Below are 16,473 nucleotides of genomic sequence, written 5' to 3'. Positions count from 1 at the left end.
TGCGTGGCTTATGTGTTTGTGGGTGGGGTGGTTGTTTTGAGAGGTATCTGTGCACTGGTGGCTGTACACAGGCTGTGCTCTGGTCTGTANCCTCCCATATCTCTCCCCCTCCCCCAATCAACTCCCCCTCTCTCATCAACCCGAAGAGCAGACCGGGTTCCCTGCCCTGTGGGGAGTCCAAGGACCTCCCACCTCCTTCCAGGTCTAGTACAGTTTCATTATTTATTAACCAATAACAGCAACACATATACAGAACGATTTCCCACATCATCTCCCCTTTTCTATTTAAATAAAAAGAAAGTTTTAATTTTAACATAGTAAAAATAGATATAACAAAACAGGTATAAAGCAAAAATTACAGTTACAATATTTATATCTACTTTATCTTTTATCATAACTATGGAAACTATGACTATAACTATCTATTCTTTAAATACATCAAAGACCCAAGAAGGATGTAATATTACCTAAGTAACCAGAAAGTAAATTGTAAGCAACTTCCAAAACTCTAGAATTGACAGAGACATCTCGCTGTCTGGACAGTCACCCACAGTTCTTCTGTGACACTGGAGCATCCATCTTCAGCCTATAGGTCCATGGTATCCAGCAGACTTCTCCATGAAGCAGGAAATTTCAAAGACAGTTCTGCCTATATTGGCAATTTGTCAGTCACATTTTCTGTGTCCTGTAGAATGTCTAGCAGACTCATTCATGAAGCAGGAACCCCAAAGGACTGTCTTTAAGCAACTTCAGCAGTCATTTTTCTGTGGTTCCTGCATGGCCAGTTCATATAGCATAGCATCAAGCAATTTATGAAAGAGCAGTTTCTTGCCCAAATGGCTAGCAAACTCCATAAGGAGCCTCTTTGATGCCCATCTTCCTCTCAAAGTAGATTGGTGCTGCCAGGAGCAGATGTGTCTTATTGTCATGAAAAGTCCCAAGTTTTTAAAAAATGTTAAATGTCATATTCTGTAGTCTTTGAAAGATCTGAAGACTATCTATCCATCTGAAATATATCTCTGTATATATAGAAAACTTAACTACCATGCCTACAAGCTTGACTATTATTGATGACTATCTATTAATCTGTATTTCTTAATTATAGATTACATTTTTAAATGAGCTGCACAAGCACAATACCTTAGTCAAGAGCATAAACATACAAATAGCAAAATTGACCTAAAATTTGTATCAATAGACCAAGATCCATACCAATGCAAAGTATCCATCTCTATATCATATCCACCTTTAAATGTAAACAAACATAAACAATATTTGAGAATTTGGGTGTATTTCTCTTCAAACTGCTTCCTTTTTTTGTTGGATGAAGTTATTTCTAGGAGTGTTTACAGTGACCATTTAGGGGTCTTAGTCATCAAACCACATTAGTCTGGAATTAATCTACAGGTTCTCATCTTCTGTGGAAACAAAAGAAGAACCTTTTTTCCAAAGCAACAAATTCTTAGACCCAAATTTTGGAATCAAGATACCTTTAAAGTATATGAGCTGGTTTAGCTTAGCAGTCCATACAATGTCTCTCTGTACTTAGCTCCTTTAGAGTAAAAAATTCAAAGAAAACACAATAATGTACATAATCCAGACTCTCTGTGTATATTCCATCTTTATGTGGCTTCTTTGTTTTTACTCTACTACTTTTTAATATTTATTTTATTATCTTTACTTCTTTAATCTATGACTGTACTCTGTCTCTTTAAAGCCTTTGTTTTATGTTTTTTTATAAGCCATTTACTTTCTTTTATAACTCTATACCCTTTTTTTCCCCTTGCAAGCCTACATACATTTTTTAAACATTGTGTCACATTTAGAGTTCTTGTATGTCTGAATCTGTGCAATTGTGTATTTGAAATCCTTTTCTGTGCAGGAACAATTCTTTTTTTTTTTTTTCTATATGGCTGTGACTAGGGCCAACACGACCCTGCCTGCTTGTTCCACCAAGTCCAACATGCCTGAAGCATGATCACTGCCTCTGTAAGCCACTACACTGCTCCAGTTCTAAGTATGCAGTGGGTCTATATTGAGCCATTAAGCAGTTTGTAACACACTGCTCACAAATCCCATTTAAATACTTGGCTTCCTGTAAGAGCCAGAGTTCATGCTGGCAGCACAGCACAGGAATTTGCTGTTTTGAAACCTCATGGGTTTTTTTTTTCTACTACCACTGAGTCAGGAAGACTTCTCTTAAAGGAGGTGCAGCCTACCGCCAGCAAGCAGAGCCCATCTGAAAGGAAAATGTGGCTAAACTTTGTTTTTAGTATCTATAATTTCTTTTCGAAGGTCTCTCAGATTTTATGTGGAGTTAGCTAGCACATGTTGGAGCCCAAATTTGTAATTGGAGGTTGCTTGTTCTTTCCTGACTGCCCAGACTCAAAATAACCACTCAGAAACTGTATTATTTAAATCACTGATTGGCCTATTAACTTATGCATATTTCTAGATCGCTCTTATCTCTTAAATTAACCTGACTGCTGTTTACCCCTCTGCAATCACACTATGCCACTAACAAACCAATCAGGATATTTGGCCCCAGCGAATAATACTTGGTGGGCATGTTCCTCTGGCCTAACACCCTGCACCCATTTGACTGTGCTGAATCCAACCAGGGGGTTTGTGTCCTTGTACCTCTGGTACCCAGGGTAACCTACCATGCCGTTGAGGAGTTGTTAAGCCTTAATGAGGCTACCCAATGTGCTCTTAGACAAAAAAGAGAGCCAGTCACAGCTCTTACCATCCTTGCCATCCTGATGAGAACCAGTTTAGCAGGATTGGGAACAGGGGCAACCTTCCTAGTCACCCAACAGCATTATTATGCAGATCTCTGCATATAAATAGATGAGGACATTCAGAGAATAGAAACATCCATCTCCCACCTGCAAGAATCTCTGTCTTCACTAGCAGAGGTGGTGCTACAGAACAGAAGGGGTCTAGAGCCTAGATTTACTATTCCTAAAAGAAAAGGGGCTATGTGCAACTTTGGGAAAAGAATGCTGCTTCGATACAGACTACTCAGCAATTGTAAAAGATTCCATGGCAAAAGTCCATGAAGGACCAGCAAAAAGAAAAAGAGAACCTGAAGCCAACCAAAGTTGTTTTGAGGCCTGGTATTCCAAATCCTCTTGGTTCACCACCCTCATCTCTTCCCTGATAGGACCACAGTAACTCTTCCTCCTAATACTCACCTTTGGGCCCTATATTATTAATAGAATACTCAAATATATAGAACAAAAATTGGGAACTATACAACTTATGGTGCAATAGGGATATACTCCAATCAGGCCTTATATAAGTGAGATGTATGATGATATCAGTAGGGCCGATGAAGAACTATAGCAAACAGGCTCATGATTGAGCCCCCTTAGGACCAAAAGGAGTGGGAAATGTGGGGTCCTCGCCGCTATTCTCAAAGGGACGAGAAGAAATGTCCTAGCAGAATGTTTTAAAATGAGAACCCCAGACCAGACTCATGTTCCCAAAAAGATAGTGACCTTCTCTTCCCTCCTCCCACCTGAGAAATTCCAAAGCACATGGACATCCAGTCACCTGGTGATAATGATGGCAGGGTAGCCTTGCTCTGGAAACAAAGAACAAGCTGACATAGCAGGATGGGAAAGAGCAAAAAAACCTTGCACCTGAGCCAAAGCAGCTCTGAAAGGCTTGCTTGTAGTTTTACCTTTAAAAACTAACCCCTCAGAGGAACTCTCAATCTCTCTCTACCTCGCTGTTATGGGGTATTGGAGACAGAAATTCCAGGCTAGCTTGTACTTGCAATAAAAAGAAACCTTGCTTTTTGCAGTATGATCTTCTCTGGTTCCTGGAGGTTTCTCTGAGGGTCGTTATCTGGGCACAACAGCTGTCGATATGGTACTGACACAGCAAGCCTTTGTGTACTTGCATTGGAGTTAGCAACATAATTGCTTTCAGATTTTCTACTCCAAGGCAGCTGAGAGGGTTTATATATCTAGAATTATTATTTTTCCTTCAAATGATATAAGGGAAGTAATATTTTTTTTACTTTTATCTAGAAAGGTGATTTTAACAAAAAAAAATTCAGACAATTTTTGTAGCATGATTTTCCATGGTGTGGAAATCTTAAACAGACCCTAACACAACCCAACAATTTGCAACATGCTGACGGGAATTCTAGAGTCTGTTTTGAAGGAAAGCCACACATATACACATACACATTCTTTCACACACAAATACAAACATTTAATTTAAGAATCTTAATAATTTCTGTGTTTTTTTTTTTTTTAGTTACAGAGGTTACTAAACTTGGGGCTAGCACATGCTAACATGCTTTTTGCATCTGGTATATACCTTGAACCTAGATTGACATAGCAAAGTGTCTGTCAGTATTTAGTTAGAAGAATACTCCTAGTGTTGTATCGTGTGTTAGGGTTCATGTGTTGCAGGAGGGAGATACCACAGATTGAGTGGTTTAACAGAAATTCTATTCCCACAGTTCCTGTGGTTTTGGAGTCCAAGACCAAGACTGAGGCAGAGCAGGGTTCACGGGGGGGGGGGGGGGGGGGGACTCTACTCAGCTGCCAGTCATTCTGTGTTTCCATGGCCGCAGGGACATAAGGAAAAGGAAGAAAGCACCCTGCCATGTCACCTCCTAAGGACATGGTCCATGTGCTATTTCACCCTGAGGACTTTGTTTAGCCTTGCTCACCTCCTTAATGGAACCACGTCCACTTTAGGGTGGGTGAAGATGACACACTCAGTTTTTATAACACTGGCCCTGAGACTATAACCAAAGGAAGGGAATTCCAGCTCAAGAGGAACTTAACTTGAAATTGATTATGCTGATGACTAATCTCCAGTGTCAACCTGAGCACACTTAGACGTTTCTAGGAAACTCTTCTCTGCTCTGTTGGTGGGAAACTCTCTACAGAGATTTAGCACGGAGGGGAAGACGCACCTGACACGGGGTCTGTATCCCATGGCCTGGTGTCCTGGGCTGAATAAACCCGGGAAGACACCAGGAAACCAGCATTCACTCCTCTCTGCTGCCTCAGTTTGCACACAGTGGACCTGTATCCTCACACTCCATCCCTCATAGCTAGAGGCCCTCCAGCCACCCCTCCATCCCTGCTGCCCTGATGGACTCTGCCCTCGGGATGCTGTCATGGCAACCAGCAATGTAAACAGTGCACACTTCAGAGGGAAGCCGCAGAACTAAGCTGTAGACGCGTCATAGACGCTGATTGGCTTTGGCGGGGCTGGAGTGATTCATGGGTTCACTGGAATAAGCCTAGGTCATCTAAGTTACACCCTCAGCAAACACTTCTATACTATGTTAATTATTTAAGACAAGGTGTTGGATATATCTTAGCCTGACTCGGGCACCTTATATAGCCTTATAGCCTCTTATCAAACTTTTAATTCTACTGCCTTGTCTTCTTAGTGCTATACCCATGTGCTATCAAACCAGGCTGAACTAGGTTCAAGAATATTCAGATTCACTGGTTCTATTCCATGTGTATTGAGTGTTTTCGTTGCAGGCATATCTGTCCTGCTTTTATGTGCACGGTGCCTACAGAGGTCAGGAGAGAACATCATATCCCAAGGAACTGAAATTACAGATAATTATGAAACCCCACAAGAGGCTTGGACCTGACCTAGAATTTCAGTAAAAACAAAGTACTCTTAACCACTGAACCATCTCCCTAGCCCCACTAGACTCACTGATTTCTAAAGACTTTCTTCCCCATTTCTGTGCCTCTTAGAGTTTGTATACACTATTAGTGTCTGACTTTGTTCTCTATGAAAGCCTAGATAGTAATTTTATGATTGCCTTGTTATTTCTTTCTTTGGAAAATATTAGATTTTATTATCACAAAGCTAAGCCTCTTGGCACACAATTGTAATCTCAACACTTGTAAAGGTGAGGCAAAGGAATCTCGAGTTCCATCTCATCCTCTGTGAACTACTGATTTAAGATCAGCCTGGAACACACAAACAAATCACCATGGCTTTTCTTTTTCACCACAATGAAGGAATAGTTTGAGTCATTCTAAATCAAAATTTGATATAAGTTTTGTTTTTCCCACCTCTTTTGTGCTGTGCTCCCAAAGCCTTGGGGCAGGTTGCTCTGAGCCTGCTCAGCGTCTGCAGGGTTTGCCTGAGCACTGGCCTCTGAGCTTTCACAGGTTCACTTGTCCTCAGGACGTGAGCAGGTGTGAGTCTCTGCAGTGCTCACCGCCCACTGTAAGGGAACACAATGTCCTTATGAGGCTGACAGGAGCGCCATCCGTGAAGACCAATATTTACGAGGCCGTGTGATAGGCAAGGCACATCTGTTTCACAACTGTCATAGGTGCTGTGCCATTGGTCCCTGGGACTTCTGCAGCCATGGCCTTTGCCTTGACTTTCAGTATCAGACATAAGTTCCCTGCAGAGATGTGTGTGTGTGGCGGGGTGTGATCTGACCTTAAATCCAATTGGAAAATGATTGAACCCATTCCACTCATGCTATTATCTCACCATAGGGCACACGATCATTTCTATGGTAACTGGAAATACATAGGTGGCATCGATTTTTAATTCCATATCTGATTCTACATTTAATGTTGATTCAACTATTCTGAGTGAGAGGGGGATTGACCCCATGAAGTGTTCTCACTAAGAAGACCCACAGGTACAATAGGGATAAAATATGCCTTCCTTAGGCCAGTGGTGGCAGTTCACACCTTTAATCCCTGCACTCAAGTGGCAGAGGCAGGCAGATCTCTGAGTCTGAGGCCAGCCTGGATTATAGAGTGAGTTCCGGGACAAACAGGACTACACAGAGAAACCCTGTCTCAACGAACAAACAAGAAACCTGCTCCTGCCAGTCTGTCCCACACCCCTACCTCCACGACCTCACCCACCCTATGATACTACCTTCTTCATCCCCATCAATAAGAGCACAGCCAGTGGCCACAGTAAGAATTTCTCACAGACTTTACACTAAGCAGGTGTCTTAGTTAGGGTTTCTATTGCTGCACTGACACCATGACCATAAAGCAGGAGTTGGAGGGAATGGTTTATTTGGCTTACACTTCCACAGTGTCATGGGCCTTGAAGGAAACCTGGACGAGAACTCAAACAGAGCAGGAACCTGGAGGCAGGAGCCTATGCAGAGGTTGGTCTGTCCCACATCAATCATTAGTTTAGAAAATGTCCTATACAGCTCTCCTGGGCAGTAGAGTCTAAAAGCTAGCCCTGCCCCTTACTAGCTGTGGCACTCAGGTGAGCTGGCCCTACCACTCACAGGGGCAATGTGAAGAGCAGATCCAGGTGGCACAGGTACAGAAGAGTGGGCAGATAGACCAACGAGGCCAAGACCCAGGGTTCTGAATTGGCTCACCCCAGCATCTAACCTATTCATGAACAGCTAGAACACGGGAAGGGGCTGGTCCTGTAGAAGCATAGCTGCAGGATCTCCATGACATCGACAACAACAGTGTATCTGAACGGGGTCCAGGGGAAGGTCCAGTACTGATAGGGCACCAAAACCAGAATCCTGGAATCAGACAAATAAGTCATTGCAAAAAAAATTTTTTTTTCAAGTAAAGATGTTTGAGAAAAAGGGTACACTGTGTGATACACTGTGACACACCACACCTTCCATGGTGAGCTTGTTGTTTTAAATCTTTATTTAGTTTTTGCTTTTCTTCTGCAAGTGAGGTTGAAACACCAGATGGTGGTTATGGAGGGAAAAAAGATGTGAGTGGAATTGGGGTGCAATTCACAAAGAATCAACAAAAAGTTAAACAAAGATAAAAGAATGAAAGAAGAGAAGAAAGGAAGGTAAAAAGGGAGGGAGTTAGAAAAAGAGGAAGAAAGGGAGGGAAGGAGGGAGGGGGAGGGAGGGAGGGAGAGAGGGAGGCAGGGAGGGAAGGAAGGAGAAAAAATGTCTGCACTGCAGGCTTGGCTGAAGCCTGATCTTATGAAGAAGACATTTCCTTTGGTCTACTGAAGTCCATCCACAGCAGGGAATAGTTGGTTGGCAGCAGACCTCTGCTGAGAAATCCTCTCCAGTTACACAGCTTCAGGGATTTGCAGGCTTGGCCCTCTTGTAGCCATGAAGTCCTTCAACTGTGACAGGCCTAACAGATATCATTGTCACAGGCTCTAGGTGTTCCTTGAGAGCTTCAGCTAATACATGACCAGTGGGCATGCGTGAAGTCACCAGTGGTGCCAGAGGCTTACTTGCCATCCATCAGGCTCTTGACCCATTGCTCAGTGGTAAACCTCTTCACACAGCTGTCTTCCACGTGCCAGGACTCGGGCTCTGCAGCGAACACAGCACAGCAGAATCTCTCCACTCTGAGCGCACACACATATGAGCGCACGGCTCCCTGTCTGAGGACTGGGATGAATTTGCATGTGTACTGTATTTTCTCCTGCTCCTCACAGAAGTGAGTGACAGGCAGCTGTCGAATGCACTTCTCTATTTCACTCTCTAGATGCACAAGATCGCTCTTCTCTGCTTCAAAACCAATTATTTGCTTTTTTTTCCCATCCAGACCAATGAACAAATATCCCCCGTCAGTGTTTGCAAACGCAGATACAGTTTGAGGGATGAGTTCTTTGATGCATTTTCGCAGCTCTTTCACAGAAAGCAATTTAACTTCAACATAGGTGGATCTGGTGAAGGGGAAGTCTTCCTGGTGCTGAAATTGTGTCTTGTTAAAAACTGCAGCAGCCAGGTCCTCCAGGTCGCTCTCTTCTTCTACTCCTGGGCAGGCTCTGCTTGCAGGCAGCTCTGGTCTGACACAGGATCTCCCTCCCACTTCCTCCAGGTCTTGGAGGAGCTCGAGAGCAGCAGTGGCATTCACTTCAGTTGAAGATGAAAAGCTTCTAATGTACAAATTGGTTCTCAGGGTGCAGATCGGCAGCCCGAAGACATCCAGACTCCATGGTTTCACGAAGATATTCAAGTAGCCTCCAAGCACCATCAAGTCCAGATGCCTCCCCACAAACGGCAGACATTTACAAAGAGAGGCTTCCAAATCCAGTCCCAATCCATCCCTGGGAAGGCTAAAATTTTCATTTTCAATTTTAGCCCTAATCACTCCACCTCCAGAGTTCAAGAGGGCACACACAGCTCGAGAGATGTTTTCATTCTCCTGTTTTCTGAGGGGTTGGTTCTTCAACTTCTTTCTATTCTTCTCCCCAAGTGTGATTGCTTCCACCGTTAAAACCAGCTCAGCATAGTCTGTTTCCAGATCCACGGTGATGGCCATGTTTGCATTTTCAATCTGAATTTCTTTCCTGTAAAACAGACAGAGCCTTTAGAATGAGACCTAACAGGAGAAAGCAAATTCTGTACTGTGAAGCCAACAGCACAATCCTTGGGTACACATGTTCCGCATGAAATGGTTTTCTTTTTACAGATTTGCATCATTAGGCAAGCTTATTTGCCTACTTGGTTTTCAGATGTGATGTTCCAAGTATAGTTAAGTCCTTTGAATTTTCAATTCTAGTTTAATTTTCACTATCTTTTTTCCAGTCATTAATACTGTCTTCAGTCTCCTCTAAGCAAACCCCCATTGGAATCTGTGTGGTTTCTGTCTTTTATGTAACAAAGGCTTTAGTTACACTTTTGTTTAGACGTTTTTTATGGCTGCTGGTGTTTTGACTGCATGCTTGTCTTATGTGCCATGTGCATGCGCTAGCCATGGAGACCAGAACAGAGCATCAGATCTCCTGGAACTGGAGTTACAGGTGGTTGTAAGCCCAATGTCGGTGCTGGGTGTTGAATTCTGGTGTTCTGGAAGAGCAGCCAGTGCTCCTAACCACACAGCCATCTCTGTAACCCGGCTTTCAAATTATTTATGATTAGTATCCATTCTGTCCATTTTGCAATTAGACTATTTCTTTACCTTTGGCCAAGTGCATAATCTCCCTGGATATTAACTTTATCAGACTGTGTGTTACAAACCTTTTCTCCCTCTATGGATTGCCTGTTTGTTCATTTCTCCTTTTCCTGTGCAGCGACATTCCAGTTTGATGGAATCTCAGGTCTACTTTGGGAATTTTTTTTATTGTGCTTTAGGAAACATCTGCATTGATTTTCTCTCTGTTCTTGTGACAATTATCCAGACAAAAAGCAACTTTGGGATAGAGCAGGTTCATTTGCAAATAATTCAACATCACCACCCACCACTGAGGGATGGCAGAGCAGGAACTTGAAGGAGGCCTGCTTGCTGTTCTACACAACATTACCTTTGACCAAAGAACCCACTTCACAGTCTAGGAAATATACCAGGAACCATGGGGGATGGAGCTGGCTGGCTAGCTTTCTTATGCTTTTGTAGTCTCCCTGCCTAGGGAATGGGCTGCCCAATGTGGTCTGTGCCCTCCTACATCAATTATCAACACAATCTTACACACGTGCCCACAGCCAATCAGATACTGGCGATCCCTTGATTAATAAACTCTTCCCACATAATTCTAGGTTCTGTCCAGTTGACAGTAGAGCCAGTCAAGGCAACATCCAAATGACCTTTGCCAAAACCAATGTCATAGAACTTTTCTTCTGTGTCTTCTTCTAGTAATTTTCCTATTTCTTACCTTTCTTTTCTGATCTTACATTGGTATGTTTAATTCATTTTGTATTTGGCTTGTGTAACGTGGTGTGAGAAAAGTTCTAATCTCATTCGCTACAACTCGACATCACCTCAAGTCTCTGAACGACTTTGTCTACACTCTAGGGTCTTGCCTCTCTCAGAAGGCGATTCTGACCATTAACTTCCTGCTTCTGCATTAGCCATAATTTCCTGTTTTTCATAAACCTTGTGAGCTTTGACTGAAAATGGGTCAGTTAGGAAAGCAGCTAGTGCTGCTAATCTTCCAGGGCACCTCCATACGTGTCTACTGATTAGCTGGGCAGGCCCTCATCCTCTGCCTCAGTATGGAGTCACATTAAGGTCTCCATGGCTGGGCAGGTGACTCTGTAGATAAAGGGCTTGTTTTACAAGCTTGAGGACCTGAGTTTGGATTGCCAGCACCCACATGGAAAGCTGAGAGAGACTGCATGTGCCTAGCATCCCAATGTTGGCAGACAAAGAGGGGATCCCTGGGTCTAATTAACCAGGTAGCTCCTTCTCAAATTATAGCACTGACTCTGGAGGAAATTCTCTCAGAAGGGAACTTGGGGTTCAGGGTGTCTAGTCAGCTACCTTTGGAAGAAAAGAGAATGATATTCGGTCGGATACCTTACTCTGTCACGATTGCAGGTTGGTAATAAAATCAAAGAAAGAGGGGACAGGTGTGACTGAGCTGCCCAAATGTGAGCCCATTTTCCCTAATGCCCTGCAAATGATCTTCATCTCCACCCAAAAGGCTGCAAGGAGCCTAGCATGGTGCTGACCCTGTGAGGTTGATGTGGGCACTCTGAGCTTGAGACATGGAGAAAATGAACAGTGAATCTCAGGCCAGCCTGGGCTACACACCCAGCCCCTGTGTGCCTCCTTCCCCTCTAAAATACTAAAGCAAAACAACAACCATCATAAACAGGAATTAAAGCAGCCTGTACTACTGAGAAGGGAACAGTTTTGTTTCTGAAAAGGGAGAAGTTTCGTTTTCTGGGAAGGGAACAGTTTCCTTTCTGCCCAGTAGCTAGTTGCGACTCCACCCTGTTCTTTGCACTGCTGAGCAGTCAGTCAGTTCCTCATTCCTTCCCAGCCTCCCCTGTCCAGAGTCTCCTTGTCAGGCCCAGTCCTAAACCAGCACCCATGGTTCACTCTCCATATGGAAAGGAGACAGAGTCTCATCTCACACCCAAATCCCAAAGCACAATAGTCATGTCCTCAGGAATTTGGAACCTCAAGGGGGATACAATACAGTCATATTTAAAGGTGCTGTGGGCTAGCCTGGGACAGGGACCATCTCACTCCTAAACCTGTGACTATGGTAAATTTTCAATGGTTCAAAATTCACTTTTTTTTGGCGTGTATCTGGGACTCAATCCTTCAGAAAGAAACAGGACAGGTGAACCACAAATCCAGGCATGTAAATTCATTAACCTCCCAGGAGCTTTAGCTGTGGTTTACAAATCAGATTCTCCAACCCTAATTCCACTCCCAAATTGTGTTGTGCACTGGAGAAAATTCCCTGAGACTTTGACATGGGATTTAAGGTGTCTTGCTAGCTGTCTCCAGCGGGGAAGAACATGGCATTCCGATGTCAGCACTGCAGACTGGCAGGAAAACCCCCTGGGACAGGAGCAGGAGCTGCCTCTGGAGAACAGTGAGACCTGGAGCCCTCTTTGGGCTCCTCTAAGGTGCTCTGCTTTGGTTTAGGAGAGCAGTGTCAGCTTCTGGGGGCTCTAGTGTACTTCTTTCTTCATCTAGACTGCAGTTCCTGCCTGCCTGCTGGACATAGTTATCCAACTTCCCACAGGGTCAGATCTCCAAGAGAACAGGGAAGGCTGCAGAGGCTCTGGAGACCAGCAGGAGCCTGATTCACCCACACCCTCTGCTGCCTGCCTCACTAGTTCCGGCTCAGGCAGGGCAGAGCCAGAGCTTAAACCCCCACTCCACCCTAAGCAGACAAAGGCATTTGACTCACCCACAGCTCACCCAAGTCCTCCACAGCCTGTACTTTGTCAAAATGAGCTATGAAGACTCCAAAAGCAATGGTCCAAGTAGGAACAGAAACAAACAATGGTCCCCTGATAGAAAATAATTGTATTGATGACCCCCATGTGATCCCAGAGCCACTAGACTGCACCCGGACTGGACGGGAGAAACAGAAAGTGCATAACCCCTTTAGTGTTGGGGCTTGAGCAGGCTCTAACGAAGTGATCACTTACCCATGAGTTCTGCGGTTGCCTAGCTGAGTTGTTTGAAGTCTGGGGCTCATATCTTCTCCCAGTCAGCCCCCTGGTATGGTGAGGCAGTCTACAGTCACCTGAAGAAGACCCTCCCCACTGCAAGGTCTTTCAGGGTGGGCTATGTCACTTGTCCAGTCCTAGCTACAGCCTAACCTAGTCCTTTGTTCTTTGCTCCCCTGATCTTTGGGGAACTTGCTGCCTCCTTAGCACTGGTGACTGGTGATGTGAAACTAACAACTGCCTGCGAGTACTTATCATGTTTCCGCATGTAGTTCCACCCTCTTCGTCTGGGGTGACGCTAAACTCACAAAGGCCTGCGAGTACTTATCCGCACGTAGTTCCACCCTCTTCGTCTGGAGCGACGCTGGCTAAAAGCCAGCTGGCAGGCGCCCAAGACCTTTTTTTCTATTGGTCAGAATGAAACAGGCTGAGTAAATGGACTATTTCGTAATCAACCGCTCCTGGATTCCCCAGATAATCAGGGCTGTCCCTTTGTTCAAAAGGGCAAGTGTCCCTGTTAATACCCCTGAAGCCACTTCAGCCCTGGGCTAAAGACTTTCAATACACTGCCCCACCAGAAATACAAATGGGTGAGTCCCCTCTTCTTTCCCTGGGATCCTAGAGCCCTCTGGGAAGATGAGTTTTTTGGGATTCCCAGGACTACCCTAAAGTGATCAACCCTCCTGTCACTTTGGTATAATAAAACTTCCCAAAGTTGTTGCATGGAGAACTGGCCCTCGGAAACTGATTCTGGTTTTGAGCGCCTATGAACTGTGCAAAAATATTCTGGATCCTGGACATTTTCATAATGTGCATTGCCCATGCTCTGTCCACTGTCACCCTCTCTCACCTGCTTTTCCCTAAGAAACAGCAATCTTAGAAAGACGGGGGCCGTGGAAATGTTCAGTTCATGGGGGGGGGGACTGGGTCTCTGCTTGAATTGCTTTGTCTGGGGAGCGCCACCCAAACCCCATTCCTGACTCTACTGCCTGTTAGAAGCTTTGCAGTCCAGAATCCCACTGTCCCTTGACCCTAGTGGATCATCCATGTGGACTGAGCTTCATCTCCTGTCATCACCAGACCAGATCTGAGGAAACCGCTTCACAGACTTAAGAATCTTTTCTTTAATCTTTAATTTAAGAAATAACAGGATGCTGGGGGTTTCCCAGACTGGCAGGAAGCAATGAAGAAGAAACCATATACAAAGTGTGAGGAAGGAGTGGGGCAGAGACGGAAACCCCCTCTGTGCTGGGGGTGTCAGGAGGTGGGGGAGGAAGTAGCTAAGGAGAACGAGTTAGTGAAATCAGTCCAGTGAGTCACCCTCCTCCTCCACACCAAGTTAGAGCCCTGTGAGCACACATGCGCCCTCTCCCTTCCTAGGGAAGTCCTACACCACGAGGGTGGGGCAAGTCAATGGTCAGGTGCTTTAGGGGGGCACTGGGAGGAAGGGAAGAGGGGGTAAAAACTGGCAGCCCAGGCAGGAGCAGCATCTAGAGGAGGCAGCTGGTAAAAGGGATGCCCGTGCCTGTGGTCCCTGCGCCTGCAGACTCTCCAATGAAGCCTTCTCCTCCTTCTCTCCTTCCCTCTTCTCTCTCCTCCTTCCTTCTAGCTTCTCCTCCAGGAGTCCAGGTTCAGTTCCAAAGTCAGCAAAAAGAAATTCAACTCCAAAGTTCGGGGCGTGGAAGACTTCAGATTAGGACGGCAGCAAACTGAAGAACACAGAATGTCCTGATGAAGACTGTTGTTCCTTTTGGAAACTACAGCTCCCAGACTCCTCCTGGATTACGGATACCTGCGCACGCGGGCGTGCACAGGTGCAGGTCATTTCTCCCAGATAACCTTGCGCTTCCCGTTAAAAAGCGAGCTTCCACGAGGTCTCGCTCTCTCTTGCCCCTCTACCCTTGTGTATCTTGCACACCCATCCCTTATCGTGTCCCCCTCCCCCATTAAAGTGCACCCACGTGGGAGCTGCGTGTCTCTTCTATCCTGTGTTCGTCTACACACCCACCCGCTTTTAAAAGAATAATAAAGACCATGTCTGGGTTCGTGGTCCTACCATAGCCAGGGTCTGTGTTAATGTCACAGGCCCATGATGCCACCAAAGGCCACACCGCTGTCCAGAGTCTAGGGTGAGAGAGCTAGCCCTGCCCCTCACCAGCTGCAGCACACAGGAGACTGGGCCCTGCAGCCTGCCTGGATGGCACACTAGAGCCAACCCTGTTGTAGGGGCGGGGTCCAGGCTAGTTAGCACTGAGGGCATGAGAGTAGGAGAGCTGACTCTGCCCCCACCTCATATGCCCCTACAGCAACCACGATACTGAAGCCTGCTTCTCTCCTGGGAGAAACAGTAGGGCTGTTGCTGATGGTGTGAGTGTGGGTGACCCAGGTCCGAGGACCTGGGAATAGGTGAGCTGGCTCCACCCCTGCTACAGGCTGAGTGAGCCTGCCAAGACACTAGAGACCATACTGGAAAGCTGGCAGGCTGGCCCACCCAGCTATCACCCAGGCCCAGATCCAGGGATATGAGTTGACCCAGTCCAACATCTGTTGGGCCCGGGATCACACAATGGCGGCGGGACCAATCACCAAATTCTATTAAACCACACACAAGCTTCATCCCAGAAAAAGAAAAAAAAATCACCATGGGGCATAGAAAGCTTGTCAGCTATAGCTGTGACCACAGCCAGAGATCAGGCTTCTGGAACTGTGGCAATAGGGGCTAGTTTTGGCCTCCTCTTAAGGTAAAATCAAGCACCAGGTGTGGATCAAAGAACTTTTACAGCCTTGAGGTCAGGCTTAAAGTCACATTACCTATTAAATTTTACAACTTTTGATTATAGGACATTAGAATGTTAGCTTGGGATGGTTGTGAAAGCCTATGGCTGCCACAGCTGCTTTTCACTGTCCCTGAAAGAATGCAAGGCAGAGAGTAGAGTCGCATAGGGAACTGTTAAAAATTAAGGGAACACAGCAGAGGGTCCCACAGAGGCAAGAGGAAGAAGCCAACCTTTGTCCGCAGTACCTGCCTAGCTGGGAAGCTGGGAGGCAGGAGACAATTGTTAAAAGTTTACCTCTGTGCACAGTGGCTGCCAGTATGTCTGCCCTTAAAAGAGGAAGTGTTAGCTAAAGGTTAACAGTGGCTGCCATCTTTATTATTTTTATTATATAGGAATTATTTTATTATAGGAAATTATTTTATTATATAGGAATTATATTATTATAGGAAAACCTTCCAAAATGTGTTTGGGCTTCCAACTTTATATGTCTATGTTCCTGGACCCTTTGTTTCTATATTCTATTACTGGACTCTTCACATCCCCCCTCATCTAGGAAGTGTTGGAGCACGTGAAGGAATGAGCCTACAGATCAGGACAGCAGGATCTCCACGACACAGGGCAGTAACAGGATATCCGAGAGGAGCCCCAGTGAGAGTCCTTCACCATTGGGGTAGCACAAGCCAGAGGCCTTGAGCCAGATTCATGGTAATGAACTCTTAAATGTAAAGATGAATGGAGTAATGGGTAAACTGTGGGACCCAACGAGCCACACTACAGCTTCCATTACAACAGTCTCTCTCTCTCTCTCTCTCTCTCTCTCTCTCTCTCTCTCTCTCTCTCTCTCTCTCT

The 16,473-nt window shown here is 45.3% G+C and overlaps 1 protein-coding gene and 1 long non-coding RNA gene across 2 annotated transcripts; both read right to left on the bottom strand.

The window, feature by feature from the left end:
• Positions 1-7,638: 7,638 nt before the first annotated feature.
• LOC126495562 (ribonuclease SLFN12-like) lies at positions 7,639-13,077 on the bottom strand. The gene is made up of 2 exons (XM_050133160.1): positions 12,827-13,077; positions 7,639-9,282 (listed from the first exon to the last, which is right to left on the bottom strand). The coding sequence occupies exons 1-2, from the start codon at positions 12,874-12,876 to the stop codon at positions 8,214-8,216; spliced, it is 1,119 nt and encodes a 372-aa protein (XP_049989117.1). The 5' UTR covers positions 12,877-13,077; the 3' UTR covers positions 7,639-8,213.
• An 870-nt stretch (positions 13,078-13,947) lies between these two features.
• Positions 13,948-15,968, bottom strand: LOC126495563 (uncharacterized). Its single transcript, XR_007590171.1, has 2 exons — positions 14,904-15,968; positions 13,948-14,556 (listed from the first exon to the last, which is right to left on the bottom strand). It is a non-coding gene; the product is annotated as an uncharacterized lncRNA (long non-coding RNA).
• Between the last annotated feature and the right edge of the window lie 505 nt (positions 15,969-16,473).

This window comes from Alexandromys fortis, unplaced genomic scaffold (assembly GCF_014885135.2).
Source record: "Alexandromys fortis isolate MF-2015 unplaced genomic scaffold, M_Fortis_MF-2015_v1.1 scaffold_524, whole genome shotgun sequence".
Lineage (NCBI taxonomy): Eukaryota > Metazoa > Chordata > Mammalia > Rodentia > Cricetidae > Alexandromys > Alexandromys fortis.
The sequence above is the reverse complement of the archived record's forward strand: the minus strand, read 5'-3'. Positions and strand labels throughout refer to the sequence as shown.